Here is a 22307-nt window from a genome sequence, read left to right on the forward strand (position 1 = left end):
TGGGTTCATATTAAGGGCTCAGTGTTTCTGTCAGGACCCGGTGCGAGAAACAGTCACTTAATAATTGGCAGAACCCAGAAGATGAGGCAGACACAGCAGTACTAGAGATGGTGGTTTAATGAAAAATGGATATCCTCCAAAATACAACAAAAAATCCACAAAGTGGTAAAAAACAGCAGGGAAAAACAAACCTCAAAAGACTACTCAAATACTAAACAAGAACAAAACCAGAGAACCTCTGGAAAATCCAACAAGAGAAAAGTCTATATAAAACAAGGCTTGGGCTGGGGCTGGGTGCTAACTTACAAACACTGAGCAAGGAACTAAGGAACACACAGGGTTTAAATACTAACAAGGGAATGACTTACAGGTGCAAACAATAATTGGAGCAAGAAAAACAAAAGGTACAAAAAAGGTGCAAGGGGGACATCTAGTGAACAAAACCTAAACAGTCCTGGCCAAAACCTGACAGGGGTAGCTTACAAGCCGAAGAACACCATCCCAACCGTGAAGCACGGGGGTGGCAGCATCATGTTGTGGGGGTGCTTTGCTGCAGGATGGACTGGTGCACTTCACAAAACAGACGGCATCATGAGGAAGGATAATTATGTGGATATATTGAAGCAACATCTCAAGACATCAGTCAGGAAGTTAAAGCTTGGTCGCAAATGGGTCTTCCAAATGGACAATGACCCCAAGCATACTTCCAAAGTTGTGGCAAAATGGCAACAAAGTCAAGGTATTGGAGTGGCCATCCAAAAGGTCCTGACCTCAATCCCATGGAAAATGTGTGGGCAGAACTGAAAAGGCGTGTGCGAGCAAGGAGGCCTACAAACCTGACTCAGTTACACCAGCTCTGTCAGGAGGAATGGGCCAACATTCACCCAACTTATTGTGGGAAGCTTGTGGAAGGCTCCCCGAAATGTTTGACCCAATTTAAACCATTTAAAGGCAATGCTACCAAATACTAATTGAGTGTATGTAAACTTCTGACCCACTGGGAATGTGATGAAAGAAATAAAAGCTAAAATAAATCATTCTCTGTAATGGTCTGGGTGTAGCTGGTGCAGAGGAGTCAGGCGCAGGACAGCAGAGATGAGTAACACAAGTAACTTTATATATATATTCTCTGTAAGGCTTTACATTTCTAAATCAATATCACAGACCAGATTTGCCCTAACGAAAAAACACCCCTTAGATATTAATGTAGAATCCTCCAATCCTCCAAACTGAATTAGATCTACAGGAACACTTTATTGATCTGCAAGTATTTACATGTAGTAGCCGCCTTTTAATGAGTTCCGAGAGCCGTGTCATACCAGTTATTATTGGATTATTCACCACGGCAACCACTTGTTAGTACAAAACAGAAAATGATGTGGGTTTTAATTTATTTTTTCGAACTCAATAATATATTTCTACCACTCTAGATGCTGGAGGCATTTCGTTTTTCACAAGTGTAGCAGTCTGTGAATTCGGCAAACAATGTTTCTATGAATTGACTATTAGCTGGACAATAGACTCTTCATACCTTTACAAAAGGATAGTCTAATAGCTAATCTAGGTAATGTGTGGAAAATAATCCCCCCAACTTGCAATGTATTAAGTACTCTAAAGTTTTACATTTCTAGCTCCAAACCTCATGCAACCGCAAAATGTTGGATTAAGCATATACTGTACAGTATTTGTTCATCAACATCTTTATGCGTTTATCGTTAATAAAATAATGATAAAATATATTCTTTCAAAATGCAGATGTTTATTTCAACTTTCAGCAGGACAATAGGGACTATCACTGAATGACAGAGCGTGGGGACTGGTCTTGATAAATCAATCAGATTTTAGTTTTTCACGGAATAGAAATACCGTAATATTAAACAAAGGAATTACTAAGCTACAGAAAGAGAAACATTCTCTGAGGGCAGAGATAGGGGCGGCAACTGATGCGTTGGTCCAGAGCCAGGTGGTATTGGCGGAGAGTCACTCGTCATTTGCGGAGACTCTGGCGGAGAATGACCCGTTGAAGAGGGCGAGGAACGAGACGGAGTCACAATCCATGCCAGGCACACCTGTGAGCTCTGGAAACAACATGTCCTTGATGGGCTAGAAGCTATCCACCCTTGACGGGCTATCAGCAAGACAATAAACTCTTGCCGAGTTTAGGGACTTTAAATGTACAGTTTTAATGGATGTTTGCGAGGCATTATTATTGACCATAATCGTCTGTTGAGAAAACATGTGTTATGGCTTTTCAACCTCTGCCATATTGTGGATTCTGCTCTAATTATGTTAGTAACCAATGTATAATAGCAATAAGGCACCTCAATGGTTTGTGGTATATGGCCAATATACCACAGCTAAGGGCTGTATCCAGGCTATCTATCTAATATTATTTAGAGGGTTATATTTAATGGAAGCTTCTCTAATGTCAAACATGTAACGTGTGGTGTACCGCAGGGCAGCTCTATAGGCCCTCTACTCTTTTCTATTTTTACAGATGACCTGCCACTGGCATTAAACAACGCATGTGTGTCCATGTATGCTGATGATTCAACCATATGCTCATCAGCAACCACAGCTAATGAAGTCACTGAAACCCTTAACAAAGAGTTGCAGTCTGTTTTGGAATTGTTGGCCAGTAATAAACTGTTCCTGAACATCTCTAAAACTAAGAGCATTGTATTTGGTACAAATCATTCCCTAAGTTCTAGACCTGAGCTGAATCTGGTAATGAATGGTGTGGCTGTTGAACAAGTTGAGGAGACTAAATTACTTGGTCTCACTTTAGAATGTAAACTGTCATGGTCAAAACATATAGATTCAATGGTTGTAAATATGGGGAGAGGTCTGTCCGTAATAAAGAGATGCTCTGCTTTTTTGACACCACACTCCACAAAGTCCTGCTGGCTCTAGTTTCGTCTTGTCTTAATTATTGTCCAGTCATATGGTCAAGTGCTGCAAAGAAGGACCTAGTTAAGCTGCAGCTGGCCCAGAACAGAAAGACACAAGAGAGACACCTCTTCATTGTAATCAGAGGGCTACTATTAATACTATGCATGCCAGTTTGTCTTGGCTAAGAGTTGAGGAAAGACTGACTGCGTCACTTCTTGTTTTTATAAGAAACGTGAATGTTTTAGAAATTCCAAATTGTTTGCATAGTCAACTTACACACAGCAGAGACACACACACTTACCCCAGGTTCAGAACAAATTCAAGGAAACATACACTATTATACATAGCCATGAGTGCATGGAACTCCCTTCCATCTTATATAGTGCAAGTAAACACCTGGAAAACCTGGTTTTCAAAAAACAGATAAAGCAACACCTCACGGCACAACGCCTCTCCCCCATGTGACCTACTTGTTGTGTGTATGTATTGACATGTATGTGTAACTGATAGATGCATACACACACTACATGTTCATGTTAAATGTATGTAAATTGTAAAGTCTTTTGTCTGTAATGTATTTTTGGTTATGTGTCGGACCTCAGTAAGACTAGCTGTCTACATTGGCGTCGGCTAATGGGGATCCCCAGTAAGACTAGCTGTCTACATTGGCGTCGGCTAATGGGGATCCCCAGTAAGACTAGCTGTCTACATTGGCGTCGGCTAATGGGAATCCTAATAAATCAAATAAAAATAAAAATCCTTAAAGAGCAAGTGTGATTCTTGCTCTATCAATATGAAATGCTAGGCCAAGTCCTCCCTGGGAGATACATTCAATAGCCTGCCCTAAATGCTATTGTGTCGTAGGCCAAATGAGACTGACCATCTCTCCTTAGCTGTAGCAAGCAAACCAAAAATAGTAGGGGAATAGCTTCCAATTTATATAATTTATATAGCCATATTTTCCCATTCAATGATCTGTAGCCCCACCAGGAAGCAGCCTCAGTCCGTGTGACATTATTCGTTAATTAGTGTGGTATCATCACTGTTAATATCCTGGACCAAAGGCAGTATAATAATAACAAAGTTCAATACTCAGCAATAATAATAATAATGTCCTTGTAACCACTTCAGGGGGGAGTGGGGAGGGGGGTGTCCTCCTCATTGGCTTATGCTGAGGGCAGCATTATAGCCATAGGCTAGGCTGTGTGACTGTGCATGGATAGCATATCTGAATATTGTGCCAGTCATAACGGGGCTCCATCTGTCGACTTGTCAGGGCTTTATGTGATTCTGGAAAATGTCTCGAGCTTTATTGGGAGCATTGTGTTCTGAAAGATCAAGATGAGTTTTGCCGGGTGGATGAAACCCATCTCAGATTTAGCTGGCGTAGCTAGGATCTCACCTCCACTGTAGGTTGCCCTCTGTTTTTAGCAGTTTGGCATTCAGATCTGGGTAGATGCTGACCCTCTTCTCCGCATAGGTCAGAGCTCCCGATTCCACTGCAAGGCAAACAATCTGCCATTTCTCTTCAAACGAGAGCCATTCCCGGAGAAGACCCGTGCAGTGTGCAATGTTAATCAGCGGCATGGGACCCAGCTTCTCCTGCCCGAACAGCTCATCGAAAAGATTGCTCATGAAAAAAGTTGTGTTTTCCCGCCACCACGGCAGTTTCAAGTCCTTTTGACCTACACATTGAATTTACAGGAATGATTTTCAAGTGATTCCGTTTTCTCTTTTAGGAGATCGATTTGCCCCCTTTTTTCTAACTTAGCTCGCGCTGCTTCCAGGTCATGGAGTCGCACCTCTATCCCATTGGCTGTCGGTGGAACTCGTTCTGTTGTCGGGAGTTGAGAGCCGTCATGTTACCACAGGAGAACTGTGGAGGGGACAGACTATTCTATCCTCTGGACCGTAATAGACCTGCTCGATTTTAGTCTTATCATACAATGAATGTCCCACACCTTAATATGGTGTTTACTATTGATCATCTTTTTGAAAACAACTCTGTTAATTAATAGTTATTTTGCAAAACAAAGCCACGATGAGGCCACGCCTTTTCAATGCATGCCACCGGAACCGGAAGGCTCGTGTTTCATCAAAGTCCATAAAACGTGAGTCTAGAGCAGCCTTAATTAGAAAGGGTTTTGGTAGAGTTAGCCCCACAGACTCTGGACCACAGAAGCCCATTCTGACGTGGCTATGAATCCCATCTCAAACCTTCCTCTCTGTTTTCCTCTGTATCTGTCTCCCCTCTACATTCAGACTGTCTATAAAACAGTGAAATACAAAAAATAAAAAATACATTGTTAAAGATGCCTGTCACTCACCGAGGTGAAGACTTCCGTAGTCTGCTGGATGGTGGCGATCTTAGTCCATTTCCACTTCTGAAAGAGCTGAACCCTGGTGGGGTTGTGGAGGGTGGCAGACGGGTGGGTACGGAAGAACGTCGGGAAACGCTGACGGTTGGAGAGAGCCGGAGAACTGGAACCATAGGATAACTGAGGAGAGAAGAGATGAAGAGAGGAGATAGAAAATAGTGTTAGGGTGTCCTCATTATGTCTGAGGTACAAAGATGAAAACATTTGATAGAAAAGTAAGGAGGATAAAGAGACAGAAAAGACAGAAGAGACAGAGGAAGAAGAACAAACCAAAGAATAGGACAAAACAAGAAAAGGTAGTTAACATAATGAAGCAAAACGATGTTTGGTTCAAATCCCTCAGCCATAGCCCAGTAAATTAGGTCCAGCTAGAATATCCCTCAGCCATATCCCAGTAAATTATGTCCAGCTAGAATATCCCTCAGCCATATCCCAGTAAATGATGTCCAGCTAGAATATCCCTCAGCCATAGCCCAGTAAATTAGGTCCTACTAGAATATCCCTCAGCCATAGCCCAGTAAATTCGGTCCAGGTGTAATATCCCTCAGCCACATCCCTGGTAAATTATGTCCTGATAGAATATCCCTCAGCCATAGCCCAGTAAATTAGGTCCTGATAGAATATCCCTCAGCCATATCCCAGTAAATTATGTCCTGATAGAATATCCTTCAGCCATAGCCCAGTAAATTAGGTCCTGCTAGAATATCCCTCAGCCACATCCCAGTAAATTAGGTCCTGATAGAATATCCCTCAGCCATATCCCAGTAAATTGGGTCCTGTTAGAATATCCCTCAGCCATAGCCCAGTAAATTAGGTCCTGCTAGGATATCCCTCAGCCATAGCCCAGTAAATTAGGTCCTGTTAGAATATCCCTCAGCCATATCCCAGTAAATTTGGTCCTGATAGAATATCCCTCAGCCATATCCCAGTAAATTAGGTCCTGATAGAATATCCCTCAGCCATATCCCAGTAAATTAGGTCCTGTTAGAATATCCCTCAGCCATATCCCAGTAAATTAGGTCCTGCTAGAATATCCCTCAGCCATATCCCAGTAAATTAGGTCCTGCGAGAATATCCCTCAGCCATATCCCAGTAAATTAGGTCCTGATAGAATATCCCTCAGCCACATCCCAGTAAATTAGGTCCTGATAGAATATCCCTCAGCCATAGCCCAGTAAATTAGGTCCTGCGAGAATATCCCTCAGCCATATCCCAGTAAATTAGGTCCTGATAGAATATCCCTCAGCCACATCCCAGTAAATTAGGTCCTGCTAGAATATCCCTCAGCCATAGCCCAGTAAATTAGGTCCTGATAGAATATCCCTCAGCCACATCCCAGTAAATTAGGTCCTGATAGAATATCCCTCAGCCACATCCCAGTAAATTAGGTCCTGATAGAATATCCCTCAGCCACATCCCAGTAAATTAGGTCCTGCTAGAATATCCCTCAGCCATAGCCCAGTAAATTAGGTCCTGATAGAATATCCCTCAGCCATATCCCAGTAAATTAGGTCCTGATAGAATATCCCTCAGCCATAGCCCAGTAAATTAGGTTCTGCTAGTGTATAAAACATTTTCATTGATCAACTGCAATGTGAGCTGGTAAATTAAAATTGCACCGATTTCCTATATAGTGCACTACTTTTGACCAGAGCCCTATGGGCCCTATTCCCTATAGGCCCTATTCCCTATAGGCCCGGGTAAAAAGTAATGCACTATATAGGGTATAGGGTGCAATTTGGGACACACACATACATCGAACGGTGACACAGCCACTGCAGAGGAATATGGGTCAAAAATCTGATGTGGGAACCGACGGAGACAGGTCTTTATGACACCAAAATAGCACTGCATGAAAATTGAAGGAATATGGCCGTATACCCGCCCAGCATCTAGTCTACAAAGTTTTTCTGTGAGAGTACACTTTAAAAGTGGAGAGTGACACAAATACTGTGCAATAATAGCTACCAAATATCAACCTGCTATTCCTGTATCCCTCCATAAAGATGTCTAGATGCAGTCTGGATATACAGTAATAGGTAAAAGCTTTTTTTCAAGTCAGGACAGTTGTCATAACATGTAATTTGGGAAACTTCAAGATCTTTCAGGGCGCAATACTAGCTGTCAAATGTGAGAGGCAAATGGTATGGGCCCTGGTCAAAGGTAATACACTACGGTGCCATTAGAAACCCAACCACTGAGACGGACAGAGCAGTGTTATTATTCCCTCTGACCTCCTTGACACTTCTTATTTGGCATTCAGGCCTTGTTGTTCAGAGGCCTTGGAACACTTCCCTTGCCTCTAGGCTGACAAAACACTCCACTCTCCTCTCCTTCCTTGACAGCTAAGTGGATCTGAGGTGTCTGCATCCCTGTCTCTCCCCCCCCCCCCCCCCCTGTCTCTCTCGCTCTCTCTCTACCCATCCCCCACCCCTCCCTCTCCCACTTTTCTTGTGCCTACTTCAGAGGCCTTGGAACACTTCCCTCCCTCAGCCAAGTGGATCTGAGGTGTCTGCTTCACTGTCTCCCTCTCCCCCCCATCTCTCTGTCCGTCCGTCCCTCCCTCCCTCCCTCCCTTCATTAGCCAAGTGGATCTGAGGTATCTGCTTCACTGTCAGGTGCCAGTAGAGCTCACAGAGGAGGGCACTCAACTCCCTGGAGCTCAGCTATGACTCTGACTCAACCTCCCTCTAGACACCATTAGTCTGCTAGCTATGACTCTGACTCAACCTCCCTCTAGACACCATTAGTCTGCTAGCTATGACTCAACCTCCCTCTAGACACCATTAGTCTGCTAGCTATGACTCAACCTCCCTCTAGACACCATTAGTCTGCTAGCTATGACTCAACCTCCCTCTAGACACCATTAGTCTGCTAGCTATGACTCAACCTCCCTCTAGACACCATTAGTCTGCTAGCTATGACTCAACCTCCCTCTAGACACCACTAGTCTGCTAGCTACGACTCTGACTCCCTCTAGACACCACTAGTCTGCTAGCTATCTGACTGACACTAGAGGCTGAGGCAATGTCCCCCTATTCTCCAATCATTCCCATAAAGCCCTGGTCTAAAATAGTGCACTACATAGAGAATAGGTTGCCATTTGGGACACAGCCTCTGACTGAAGCTGGAGGCTCATGACTCTCAGATTATATATATTTTTCCACATTTAGTGAATTAGGTCACCCAGTCATAAGGATTTACTGGAGAACATTGTTATGCTATAGCTAATGTTGGAGATAGATGTGGTATCCTCCGTTTGAGCAGACCACCCCCCGGGCTACTAACTTTATACGCCGCGTGCTAGCTTAGTGGAGGCCTCCTCTGCTCCATCTACGGCTGCCCCCTGGACACTATGATCACTTGGCTACATAGCTGATGCATGCTTGACTGTCCATTAATTCACGGTACTCCATTCTGTTTATTTGTGTTTTACCTGTCGGCTCTGTGCTTTAACTCAGGATCTGTGTGTAGTTAATCCGACCCTCTCTGCCTAGTCGTCGCCATTTTTACCTGTTGTTGCTGTGTTAGACTAACACCCTGTTATTGCTGCTGTTATCTTACCTGTTGTTTTAGCTAGCTCTCCCAATCAAGACCTGCAATCACTTTATGCCTTATTGTATGTCTCTCTCAAATATCAATATGCCTTGCATACTGTTGTTCAGGCTAGTTTTCATTATCATTGTTTTGGTTTGCAATGGACCCTGTAGTTCCACTCTCCGTACCTCTGATACCCCCTTTGTCCCACCCCCCACACATGCGGTGACCTCACCCATTGAGACCAGCATGTCCAGAGATACAACCTCTCTTATCATCACCCAGTGCCTGGGCTTGCCTCCGCTGTACCCGCGCCCCTCCATACCCCTGTCTGCACATTATGCCCAGAATCTATTCTACCACGCCCATAAATCTGCTCCTTTTATTCTTTGTCCCCAACGCTCTAGGCGACCAGTTTTGATAGCCTTTAGCCGCACCCTCATCCTACTACTCCTCTGTTCCTCGGGTGATGTGGAAGTAAACCCAGGCCCTGCATGTCCCCAGTCACCCTCATTTGTTGACTTCTGCGATCGAAAAAGCCTTGGCCTCATGCATGTCAACATCAGAAGCCTCCTCCCTAAGTTTGCCTTACTCACCGCTTTAGCACACTCTGCCAATCCTGATGTCCTTGCCGTGTCCGAATCCTGGCTTAGGAAGGCCACCAAAAATTCTGAGATTTCCATACCCAACTATAACACTTTCCGTCAAGATAGAACTGCCAAAGGGGGAGGAGTTGCAATCTACTGCAGAGATAGCCTGCAAAGTTCTGTCATACTTTCCAGGTCTATGCCCAAACAGTTCGAACTTCTAATTTTAAAAATTATTCTCTCCAGAAATAAGTCTCTCACTGTTGCCGCCTGCTACCGACCCCCCTCAGCTCCCAGCTGTGCCCTGGACACCATCTGTGAATTGATCGCTCCCCATCTAGCTTCAGAGTTTGTTCTGTTAGGTGACCTAAACTGGGATATGCTTAACACCCCGGCAGTCCTACAATCCAAGCTTGATGCCCTCAATCTCACACAAATCATCAAGGAACCCACCAGGTACAAACCTAAATCCGTAAACATGGGCACCCTAATAGACATTATCCTGACCAACCTGCCCTCCAAATACACCTCTGCTGTCTTCAATCAAGACCTCAGCGATCACTGCCTCATTGCCTGTATCCGCCACGGGTCCGCGGTCAAACGACCACCCCTCATCACTGTCAAACGCTCCCAAAAACACTTCTGCGAGCAGGCCTTTCTAATCGACCTGGCCCGGGTACCCTGGAAGGATATTGACCTCATCCCGTCAGTTGAGGATGCCTGGTCATTCTTTAAATGTTACTTCCTCACCATATTAGACAAGCATGCTCCGTTCAAAAAATGCAGAACCAAGAACAGATATAGCCCTTGGTTCACTCCAGACCTGACTGCCCTCGACCAGCACAAAAACATCCTGTGGCGAACTGCAATAGCATCGAAGAGCCCCCGCGATATGCAACTGTTCAGGGAAGTCAGGAACCAATACACGCAGTCAGTCAGGAAAGCAAAGGCCAGCTTTTTCAAGCAGAAATTCGCATCCTGTAGCTCTAACTCCAAAAAGTTCTGGGATACTGTAAAATCCATGGAGAACAAGAGCACCTCCTCCCAGCTGCCCACTGCACTGAGGCTAGGTAACACGGTCACCACCGATAAATCCGTGATAATCGAAGACTTCAACAAGCATTTCTCAATGGCTGGCCATGCCTTCCTCCTGGCGACTCCAACCTTGGCCAACAGCCCCGCCCCCCCCGCTGCTACTCGCCCAAGCCTCCCCAGCTTCTCCTTTACCCAAATCCAGATAGCAGATGTTCTGAAAGAGCTGGAAAACCTGGACCCATACAAATCAGCTGGGCTTGACAATCTGGACCCCCTATTTCTGAAACTGTCCGCCGCCATTGTCGCACCCCCTATTACCAGCCTGTTCAACCTCTCCTTCGTATCATCTGAGATCCCCAAGGATTGGAAAGCTGCCGCGGTCATCCCCCTCTTCAAAGGGGGAGACACCCTGGACCCAAACTGTTACAGACCTATATCCATCCTGCCCTGCCTATCTAAGGTCTTCGAAAGCCAAGTCAACAAACAGATCACTGACCATCTCGAATCCCACCGTACCTTCTCCGCTGTGCAATCCGGTTTCCGAGCCGGTCACGGGTGCACCTCAGCCACGCTCAAGGTACTAAACGACATCATAACCGCCATCGATAAAAGACATTACTGTGCAGCCGTCTTCATCGACCTGGCCAAGGCTTTCGACTCTGTCAATCACCATATTCTTATCGGCAGACTCAGTAGCCTCGGTTTTTCTAATGACTGCCTTGCCTGGTTCACCAACTACTTTGCAGACAGAGTTCAGTGTGTCAAATCGGAGGGCATGTTGTCCGGTCCTCTGGCAGTCTCTATGGGGGTACCACAGGGTTCAATTCTCGGGCCGACTCTTTTCTCTGTATACATCAATGATGTTGCTCTTGCTGCGGGCGATTCCCTGATCCACCTCTACGCAGACGACACCATTCTATATACTTCCGGCCCTTCCTTGGACACTGTGCTATCTAACCTCCAAACGAGCTTCAATGCCATACAACACTCCTTCCGTGGCCTCCAACTGCTCTTAAACGCTAGTAAAACCAAATGCATGCTTTTCAACCGTTCGCTGCCTGCACCCGCACGCCCGACTAGCATCACCACCCTGGACGGTTCCGACCTAGAATATGTGGACATCTATAAGTACCTAGGTGTCTGGCTAGACTGCAAACTCTCCTTCCAGACTCATATCAAACATCTCCAATCCAAAATCAAATCAAGAATCGGCTTTCTATTCCGCAACAAAGCCTCCTTCACTCACGCCGCCAAACTTACCCTAGTAAAACTGACTATCCTACCGATCCTCGACTTCGGCGATGTCATCTACAAAATAGCTTCCAACACTCTACTCAGCAAACTGGATGCAGTTTATCACAGTGCCATTCGTTTTGTTACTAAAGCACCTTATACGACCCACCACTGCGACCTGTATGCCCTAGTCGGCTGGCCCTCGCTACATGTTCGTCGTCAGACCCACTGGCTCCAGGTCATCTACAAGGCTATGCTAGGTAAAGTGCCGCCTTATCTCAGTTCACTGGTCACGATGGCTACACCCACCCGCAGCACGCGCTCCAGCAGGTGTATCTCACTGATCATCCCTAAAGCTAAAACCTCATTTGGACGCCTTTCCTTCCAGTTCTCTGCTGCCTGCGACTGGAACGAATTGCAAAAATCTCTGAAGTTGGAGACTTTTATCTCCCTCAACAACTTTAAAAATCTGCTATCCGAGCAGCTAACCGATCGCTGCAGCTGTACATAGTCCATCTGTAAACTACCCACCCAATTTACCTACCTCACCCCCCATACTGCTTTTATTTATTTACTTTTCTGCTCTTTTGCACACCAGTATCTCTTCTTGCACATGTTCATCTGATGATTTATCACTCCAGTGTTAATCTGCTAAATTGTAATTATTCGATTTATTGCCTACCTCATGCCTTTTGCACACATTGTATATAGATTCTCTTTTTTTCTACCATGTTATTGACTTGTTTATTGTTTACTCCATGTGTAACTCTGTGTTGTCTGTTCACACTGCTATGCTTTATCTTGGCCAGGTCGCAGTTGCAAATGAGAACTTGTTCTCAACTAGCCTACCTGGTTAAATAAAGGTGAAATAAAAATAAAATAAAAATATCTAGCACAACTGATAGCCTGTCACTCACACGCGCACACAGTAGAGCCGCACTCACCACTATAAGGTTCCACATGCGAGCGGCCTCGGCCACCAGCGTGGACACGGAGCTGCAGCCGGGCATCAGGACCATCTTGATGGGCTCAGTGTAGAGCAGGTCATACAGGAGCTTGGTGGCTTCACCTGGATCACACTGTAGGGAACAGAGGAAGACAGAAAGGCAGACTATATATGCTCCAAACTATTTAATGGGTAAACCATCACACTGCATGGGGAACAGAGGACTAGTAACTAGAGGAGGAATAAGGGAGATGGATAGAGGAGGAGGATAAGGGAGATGCATAGAGGAGGGGGATAAGGGAGATGGATAGAGGAGGAATAAGATAGATGGATAGAGGAGGGATAAGGGAGATGGATAGAGGAGGGGGATAAGGGAGATGGATAGAGGAGGGGGATAAGGGAGATGGATAGAGGAGGGGGATAAGGGAGATGAATAGAGGAGGGGGATAAGGGAGATGGATAGAGGAGGGGGATAAGGGAGATGGATAGAGGAGGGGGATAAGGGAGATGGATAGAGGAGGAGGATAAGGGAGATGGATAGAGGAGGGGGATAAGGGAGATGGATAGAGGAGGGGGATAAGGGAGATGGATAGAGGGGGAATAAAGGAGACGGATAGAGGGGGGAAAATGAGAGGGATATAGGGGGAATGAGAAGATGAGGGGATGGGTGAGAGGAAGAGGTGGAAAGGGGAGGAATGGGATAAAGGGAGTGGGTAGGTTGAGTGGGAAAGCAATGGGGGGGTAATAGAGAGAGGGAGAGAGGGAGAGAGGTAGAGATTGAGGTATACCGATTACATACGGCACCCTGCAATTTTTTTTACATTAAAGTGCTATTTGTATGTTAAACTGCACCGTGGGATTGAGAGGCTCAGTGATTCATTTCACACTAGTTTACACTCAACAACACCAGAAAACAGGAGAGCCCAGAGACAGAGAGACAAGGTGAGGCTCGTCCCAAGGACAAGCGAGACAAACCTACCCAGGGAAAGGATTTCTCCTCCGAGAAATCCTTTCCCTGGGTAGAGAAACAAAAATTTTGGAGTCTCAAAAAGCACCCTATTCCCTACATAGTGCACTATTTTTGACCAAAGTGCAACCTATTTTCCTACCTGAAAGCAGGGACAACATTTCCTCACCAAACTCCAATCTCCTGTCTTTGATCCGAAGCCTAGCAAATGATGGTGGGGTCTTTCTTCATTTTAATTCTCAACTTACAGTCAATAAAAGATAGATATTCAATTTAAACGAGAATGGTTAGCGGGTTAAATCGATCATTAATCATTTGGTTGTTTGGGAGAGGGAATCCACTGTTGGGAGGAAACCTGCAGCAGACAGTGTTGTGTATGCCGAATGGCACCCTATTCCCTATATAGTGCACTACTTTTGACCAGAACCCTATGTGCACTGGTCAAAAGTAGTGCACTATAAAGGGAATAAGGTGCCATTTGGGACATAATTTTGTGACTACAGCATTGGATAGGGCACTGGATCAAATCACTAATATTTCCACCTAACAGGCCAAACAGTAGGCTCACTGGGAATCTATTCTGGCGACAGCACAGAGAGATGCATTTACTTCAAAATGATTATGCAGCGGAACCTGATTTCGTTTGATTTGTCAAATTATACAGATGGAGTTAGCAGTGGCCCGAGGCAGCAGATTTTTCACTTACTTAACCACAGTCAGTGTTGCCTTACTACTGTGGCCTATAATCACAGAGCGTTACCTAGAGGCTGTCCCAAATGGCATCCTATTCCCTATTATAGTGCACTACTTCTGACCAGAATCCTATGGTTCCCTATGCGCCCTGGTTAAAAGTAGTGCACTATATAGGGAATAGGGTTCCATTTGGGGACGCAGTGAGAAGTCAATGATCCTCTTGCTCTATCTAGTGTATTAATTGATTGCTTTCCACTGTAAAGCCCCTCCTCATGTCCACATTAAAACCATTCCACGTGAAAGACACACTTTCCACTGTAAAGCCCCTCCTCATGTCCACATTAAACCCATTCCACGTGAAAGACACGCTTTCCACAGTAAAACCCCTCATGTCCACATTAAACCCATTCCACGTGAAAGACACGCTTTCCACTGTAAAGCCCCTCATGTCCACATTAAACCCATTCCACGTGAAAGACACGCTTTCCACAGTAAAACCCCTCCTCATGTCCATATTAAACCCATTCCACGTAAAAGACACGCTTTCCACTGTAAAGCCCCTCCTCATGTCCACATTAAACCCATTCCACGTGAAAGACATGCTTTCCACTGTAAAGCCCCTCCTCATGTCCACATTAAACCCATTCCACGTGAAAGACACGCTTTCCACTGTAAAGCCCCTCCTCATGTCCACATTAAACCCATTCCACGTGAAAGACACGCTTTCCACAGTAAAACCCCTCCTCATGTCCATATTAAACCCATTCCACGTGAAAGACACGCTTTCCACTGTAAAGCCCCTCCTCATGTCCACATTAAACCCATTCCACGTGAAAGACACGCTTTCCACTGTAAAGCCCCTCCTCATGTCCACATTAAACCCATTCCACGTGAAAGACACGCTTTCCACTGTAAAGCCCCCCCTCATGTCCACATTAAACCCATTCCATGTGAAAGACATGCTTTCCACAGTAAAACCCCTCCTCATGTCCATATTAAACCCATTCCACGTGAAAGACACGCTTTCCACTGTAAAGCCCCTCCTCATGTCCACATTAAACCCATTCCACGTGAAAGACACGCTTTCCACTGTAAAGCCCCTCCTCATGTCCACATTAAACCCATTCCACATGAAAGACATGCTTTCCACAGTAAAACCCCTCCTCATGTCCACATTAAACCCATTCCATGTGAAAGACATGCTTTCCACAGTAAAACCCCTCCTCATGTCCACATTAAACCCATTCCACGTGAAAGACACGCTTTCCACTGTAAAGCCCCTCCTCATGTCCACATTAAATCCATTCCACGTGAAAGACATGCTTTCCACTGTAAAACCCCTCCTCATGTCCACATTAAATCCATTCCACGTGAAAGACACGCTTTCCACTGTAAAGCCCCTCCTCATGTCCACATTAAACCCATTCCACGTGAAAGACACGCTTTCCACTGTAAAGCCCCTCCTCATGTCCACATTAAAACCATTCCACGTGAAAGACACGCTTTCCACTGTAAAGCCCCTCCTCATGTCCACATTAAACCCATTCCACGTGAAAGACACGGGTTTCATTTGGGACGGGTTTCATTTGGCACGCTGGTTATTAAAATACCAGGTGGAAGAGCGAAGACCAGCCAGGCTTGTTGAGTCAGTGGCGTGTTTGGGGCTTGTTGAGTCAGTGGCGTGTGTGGGGCTTGTTGAGTCAGTGGCATGTTTGGGGCTTGTTGAGTCAGTGGCGTGTTTGGGGCTTGTTGAGTCAGTGGTGTGTTTGAGGCTTGTTGAGTCAGTGGCGTGTTTGGGGCTTGTTGAGTCAGAGGCGTGTTTGGGGCTTGTTGAGTCAGTGGCGTGTTTGGGGCTTGTTGAGTCAGTGGCGTGTTTGTAGCTTGTTGAGTCAGTGGCGTGTTTGGGGCTTGTTGAGTCAGTGGCGTGTTTGGGGCTTGTTGAGTCAGTGGCATGTTTGGGGCTTGTTGAGTCAGTGGTGTGTTTGGGGCTTGTTGAGTCAGTGGTGTGTTTGAGGCTTGTTGAGTCAGTGGCGTGTTTGGGGCTTGTTGAGTCAGAGGCGTGTTTGGGGCTTGTTGAGTCAGTGGCGTGTTTGGGGCTTGTTGAGTCAGTGGCGTGTTTGTAGCTTGTTGAGTCAGTGGCGTGTTTGGGGCTTGTTGAGTCAGTGGCGTGTTTGGGGCTTGTTGAGTCAGTGGCGTGTTTGGGGCTTGTTGAGTCCCTGCTGGTGCAGGTCCCTAGATTCCATCGAGACCATCAGCAGAATGTTTTACCCTCCTACTGACACGCTGTTGCTCCTACTGACACGCTGTTGCTCCTACTGACACGCTGTTGCTCCTACTGACACGCTGTTGCTCCTACTGACACGCTGTTGCTCCTACTGACACGCTGTTGCTCCTACTGACACGCTGTTGCTGCTCGCCCTTGCTCCTACAGACCCATGGGAGGCCTTGCAAGGGGCTTCCGCTCCATGAACTGTGCAGCTGGGACCAAACGCGTGAAATTGAGCTCACCCGACAACACACACGCGCATAGGCTACAATTGTATTTTCAACTGTTTAGGATTGAGCGCCACTGCTTGCCTGAGTGAAGGGCAGAGACACAGAGAGAGAGAGAGACAGCGAGAGACACAGGCACTATCATTGACTTTCAGGATTTTCAGAATGCTCTGAATGTTATGAATTCTACAAGCAGCTGTTAAATATTTGGATGAAGTATCAATGGCATCGTATCAATGGCATCGTATCAATGGCATCGTATCAATGGCATCGTATCAATGGCATCGTATCAATGGCATCGTATCAATGGCATCGTATCAATGGCATCGTATCAATGGCATCGTATCAATGGCATCGTATCAATGGCATCGTATCAATGGCATCGTATCAATGGCATCGTATCAATGGCATCGTATCAATGGCATCGTATCAATGGCATCGTAAAGACTCACCTGGACTGGAACGGCAAGATTATTTTCCTTCGCAGAGAGCGGCATAGACTTTCCATTATTCATATGAATAGGCTAGAGAAGAACACTTTATAAATATAAAATCCCGTTAATTCTCTCATGTAGACTATTTGAAAACGGCTTGACAGTGCAGGAGGCCTTTAAATACATCAGATGATTTCATAGGGGGTCACAAAAGGCAATAAAACAAAACCGACCAATAAACCATCTTTAAGTGTTGCTGTCAGACAGGCTACGAGGAATGTTATGGAGGCCTAGTTGAGAGGGAGAGAGGGAATGAGAGAGAGAGAGAAAATGAGAGAGAGAAAGAGGGGCTATGATAAAATAATTAAATAACATTTTATATGTCACATGCTTTGTAAACAACAGGTGGAGACTGAAGTCTCGTTTACATTTCCCAGAAGCACTCCATTATGTTGCGCCAGATGTCATGCACTTCAACGGGGACGTCCACAACGGCGTGGAAAGGAAACGCCCCCTTGTGGTTGAAGGATCCATTGCGAGACGAACACTGCATACTTAGACATTTTCCAAACTTATCCCTGTCTATCCATATCCTTATCCCTGTCCTAGCTAGTGACATCTATCCATATCCTTATCCCTGTCCTAGCTAGTGACATCTATCCATATCCTTATCCCTGTCCTAGCTAGTGACATCTATCCATATCCTTATCCCTGTCCTAGCTAGTGACATCTATCCGTATCCTTATCCCTGTCCTAGCTAGTGACATCTATCCATATCCTTATCCCTGTCCTAGCTAGTGACATCTATCCGTATCCTTATCCCTGTCCTAGCTAGTGACATCTATCCATATCCTTATCCCTGTCCTAGCTAGTGACATCTATCCATATCCTTATCCCTGTCCTAGCTAGTGACATCTATCCTTATCCCTGTCCTCGCTAGTGACATCTATCCTTATCCCTGTCCTAGCTAGTGACATCTATCCTTATCCCTGTCCTAGCTGGTGACATCTAGGCTCTCCGTATCCTTATCCCTGTCCTAGCTAGTGACATCTATCCGTATCCTTATCCCTGTCCTAGCTAGTGACATCTATCCGTATCCTTATCCCTGTCCTAGCTAGTGACATCTATCCATATCCTTATCCCTGTCCTAGCTAGTGACATCTATCCATATCCGTATCCCTGTCCTAGCTAGTGACATCTATCCATATCCTTATCCCTATCCTAGCTAGTGACATATATCCGTATCCTTATCCCTGTCCTAGCTAGTGACATCTATCCGTATCCTTATCCCTGTCCTAGCTAGTCAATGCAGATAGTCCGGGCAGCTATTTGGTTAACTACTTAAGTACTTAGCAGTCGTATGTCTTGGGGGGTTGAAGCTGTTCAGGGTCATGTTGGTTCCAGACTTGGTGCATCGGTACTGCTTGCTGTGCGGTAGTAGAGACAAAAGTCTATGACTTAGGGTACGGGAGTCTTATAGAATTTTTAGAGACTTCCTCTGACAACGCCTGGTATAGAGGTCCTGGATGGCAGGGAGCTCGACTTAGTACACATTACCCTCTGTAGCGCCTTGTGGTCCAATACCAAGTGATCGCCATACCAAGTGGTGAATCAGCCAGTCAAGATGCTCTCAATGGTGCAGCTGTATAACTTTTTGAGGATCTAAGGGCACATGACAAATCTTTTTAGCCAACTGATAGGGAAAAGGTGTTGTCGTGGCCTCTTCTAGACTGTGTTGGTGTGTTTGGACCATGATATGTTCTTAGGGATGTGGACACCGAGGAACTTGAAGCTCTCGACCTGCTCCAATACAGCCCCGTCGATGTGAATGGGGGCGTGCTCGGCCCCCCATTTACATGATCAGCTCCTTTGTCTTGCTGACGTTGAGGGAAAAGTTGTTCTGGCGCCACACTGCCAGGTCTCTAACCTCCTCCCTATTGGCTCTCTCATCGTCGTTGGTGATCAGGCCTACCACCATCTTGTTGTCGGCAAACTTAATGCTGGTTTTGGAGTCAGGTGCGGCCTCACAGTTGTGGGTGAACAGGGAGTACAGAAGAGGACTAAGCACACACCCCTGAGGGGCCCCCGTGTTGAGGGTCAGCGTGGCGGATGTGCTGTTGTCTACCCTCACCACCTGGGGGCCTGTCCAGGATTCTGGGAATCTGTCCACCTGTCCAGGATCCAGTTGCAGAGGGAGGTGTTCAGTCCCAGGGTCCTTAGCTTAGTGATGAGCTTGGAGGGCAATACGCTGAGCTGTAAATGAACAGCATTCTCACATAGGTGTTCCTCTTGTCCAGCTGGGAAAGTGCAATAGATATTGCGTCATCTGTGGATCCGTGGGGACGGTATGCGAATTGGAGTAGGTCCAGGGTGTCTGGGATGAGGGTGTTGATGTGAGCCATGATCAGTCTTTTCAAGCATTTCATGGCTACAGATGTGAGTGCTATGGGGCGATAGTCATTTAGACAGGTTATCTTTACGTTCTTGGGCACAGGGACTATGGTGGTCTGCTTTATTAAACATATAGGCATTACATAATGGGTCAGGAAGAGGGTTGAAAATGTCAGTAAAGACACTGGTCAGCGCATGCTCTGAGTACACGTCCTGGTAATCAGTCTGGCCCTGTGGCCTTGTGAATGTTAACCTGTTTAAAGGTCTGACTCACATCGGCTACGAAGAGTGTGATCCCACAGTCGTCCGGAACAGCTGGTGCACTAATGAATGGTTCAGTTTTGATTGCCTCGAAGCGAGCATAGAAGGTATCTAGCTCATCTGGTAGGCTCCCGGTCACTGGGCAGCTCGTGTCTAGGTTTCCCTTTGTAACCGTGATAGTTTGCAAGCCCTGCAACATCCAATAAGCATTGGAGCCGGTATAGTAGGATTCGATATTAGTCCTGTGTTGGTGCTTTTCCTGTTTGATGGTTAGTTGGAGGGCGTAGCGGGATTTCATATAAGCATCCGGATTAGGGTCACGCTCATTGAAATTGGTAGATCTAGCCTTTAGCTCCATGCAGATGTTGCCTGTAAATCCATGACTTCTGGTTGGGATATGTATGTACCATACAGTCACTGTGTGGACAATGTAGTCGATGCACTTATTAATGAAGCCGGTGACTGATGTGGTAAACTCCTCAATTCCATAGGATGGATCCCGGAACATATTCCAGTCTGTGCTAGCGAAACAGTCCTGTAGCTTAGCATCCGCTTCATCAGACCACTTCCGTATTGAGCGTGTCACTGGTACTTCCTGTTGGAGTTTTTTCTTGTAAGCAGGAATTAGGAGGATAGAGTTATGGTCAGATTTGCTAAATGGAAGGCAAGGGAGAACTTAGTAATCCATGGCCTGTAATCCATGGCTTCTGGTTGGGATATGTACGCACAGTCACTCTATCAGCAGGATAGTTATGGTCAGATTTGCCAAATGGAAGGCGAGGGAGAGCTTAGTATGCATTTCTGTGTGGAGTAAAGGTGATCTCGAGTTGTGTCGCCTCTAGTTGGACACGTGACATGCTGGCAAAAATTTGTTAAAACAGATTTCAGTTTTCCTGCATTAAAAGCACCGGCCACCAGGAGTGACGCCTCTGGATGAATATTTTCTTGTTTTCTTATGGCCCTATATAGCTTGTTGAGTGTGGTCTTAGTGCGAGCATCGGTTTGTGGTGGTAAATAGACAGCTCTAAAAAAAATATATAGATGAAAACTCTCTTGGTAAATAGCATCGTCTACAGCTTATTATGAGGTATTCTAACTAAGGCGAGTAAAACCTCAAGACTTTGTTAATATTAGAGATCAGACACCAGCTGTTGTTAACAAAGAGACACACCCCCCTTGAGCTTCCCCGATGCTGCCGTTCTGTCCTGCCGATGCACAGAAAAACTAGCTAGATGTATATTATCCATGTTCATTCACGACACCGTGAAACACGGGATATTACAGGTCTTCAGGTCCCGTTGATAGGATAGTCTCGAACGGAGCTCGTCCAGTTTGTTCTCCAGTGACACGTTCCGAGGTTAGAGGCCACTTTATGTACTCACCGATGTAGTTTCGTCAGGGTGCCCTTACTTCGGCCTCTCTTATGCCGCCCTTTTTATTTTCCGTGTCTCAAGGATTAGGGCCTGGTCCGTGGTGAGCAGTATGTCCTGCGCCTCCGATTAGTTGAAATTGACATCTTCATCCAAATGGAGGTTGGTGATCGCTTTTCTAATGTCCAGAAGCTATTTTCGGTCATAGGAAACATTATGTACAGACAAGTAAATATCAGCATTAAAAAAAGCACTCAAAATAGCAGAACTGGTCAGGAGGCTGTAAAACAGCTGTGCAGCTATACAGCAGCACCAGGTAATGGAGGCCTAGTGTGTGTTTGTGTGGGGGGGTGAGAGCGAGCGAAAGAGATGGTAGAGGTATTATGATAAAGGTTATGTGTGGAGGGTAAACCCATCAATCCTGTACTCACAAAAATAAAACTCCATCAACTTAGAAATAAAATGTAGCCTATAGGCATTATTGTATTCCTCATTGCTATTGCTCAGCCCTAAAACTAACTAACCAAATCAAATAAATATCTGTGTAATACAAAAGGGACACTAAATCCAGAGTTAAAGTCATGGAGAGTGTTCTCACTGATCTAACCCTGACACTTTGGGGAAATCAGGACCCCCTCCATCCACATCATCTCCCCCCCCCACACACACCTCCTCACACACACACACTGGGGATGTGTCTTCAACTTTATTGAACATAGGGCCTGGGTGGATATTTAATAAGCATTTGTAAAGTTCCAGTTTGGGGAATAACCATATTCACTAGCGAGAAGGAAGAAGTATTTTCTGGTTGATGATGACACGGCCTGTGTCCCAAATGGCACCCTAGTCCCTATATAGTACACTAACTTTTCACCATGAGCCATACAGTACATAGTGCACTATATAGGTAATAGGGAGCCATTTGAGAGGCAGAAACAGGCACTTTGTCTCGTGCTCAGCAGTGTCGCTGTCCGTGGTGTTGAATCCCTAATCAGTCACCAGATCCATTAGAGCTCAGGTCCACGGGGGGGGGGGAAGACACTTTGTAAGTGCCTATGATGGAAGACTGACCCGACCAAAAAGGCACTTC

General features: G+C 45.8%; 1 protein-coding gene across 1 annotated transcript in view; it reads right to left on the minus strand.

The window, feature by feature from the left end:
- LOC139559107 (gamma-aminobutyric acid type B receptor subunit 1-like) overlaps nucleotides 1–22307 on the minus strand; it is a 239464-nt gene that overhangs the window by 108726 nt on the left and 108431 nt on the right. The window contains exons 7-8 of the mRNA XM_071374826.1: nucleotides 12607–12741; nucleotides 5220–5390 (exon numbers count right to left, since the gene is read on the minus strand). Of these exons, the coding sequence (XP_071230927.1) occupies nucleotides 5220–5390; nucleotides 12607–12741 (306 nt within the window). The remainder of the gene's footprint in view (nucleotides 1–5219; nucleotides 5391–12606; nucleotides 12742–22307) is intronic.

Source organism: Salvelinus alpinus, chromosome 29 (genome assembly GCF_045679555.1).
Source record: "Salvelinus alpinus chromosome 29, SLU_Salpinus.1, whole genome shotgun sequence".
NCBI lineage: Eukaryota > Metazoa > Chordata > Actinopteri > Salmoniformes > Salmonidae > Salvelinus > Salvelinus alpinus.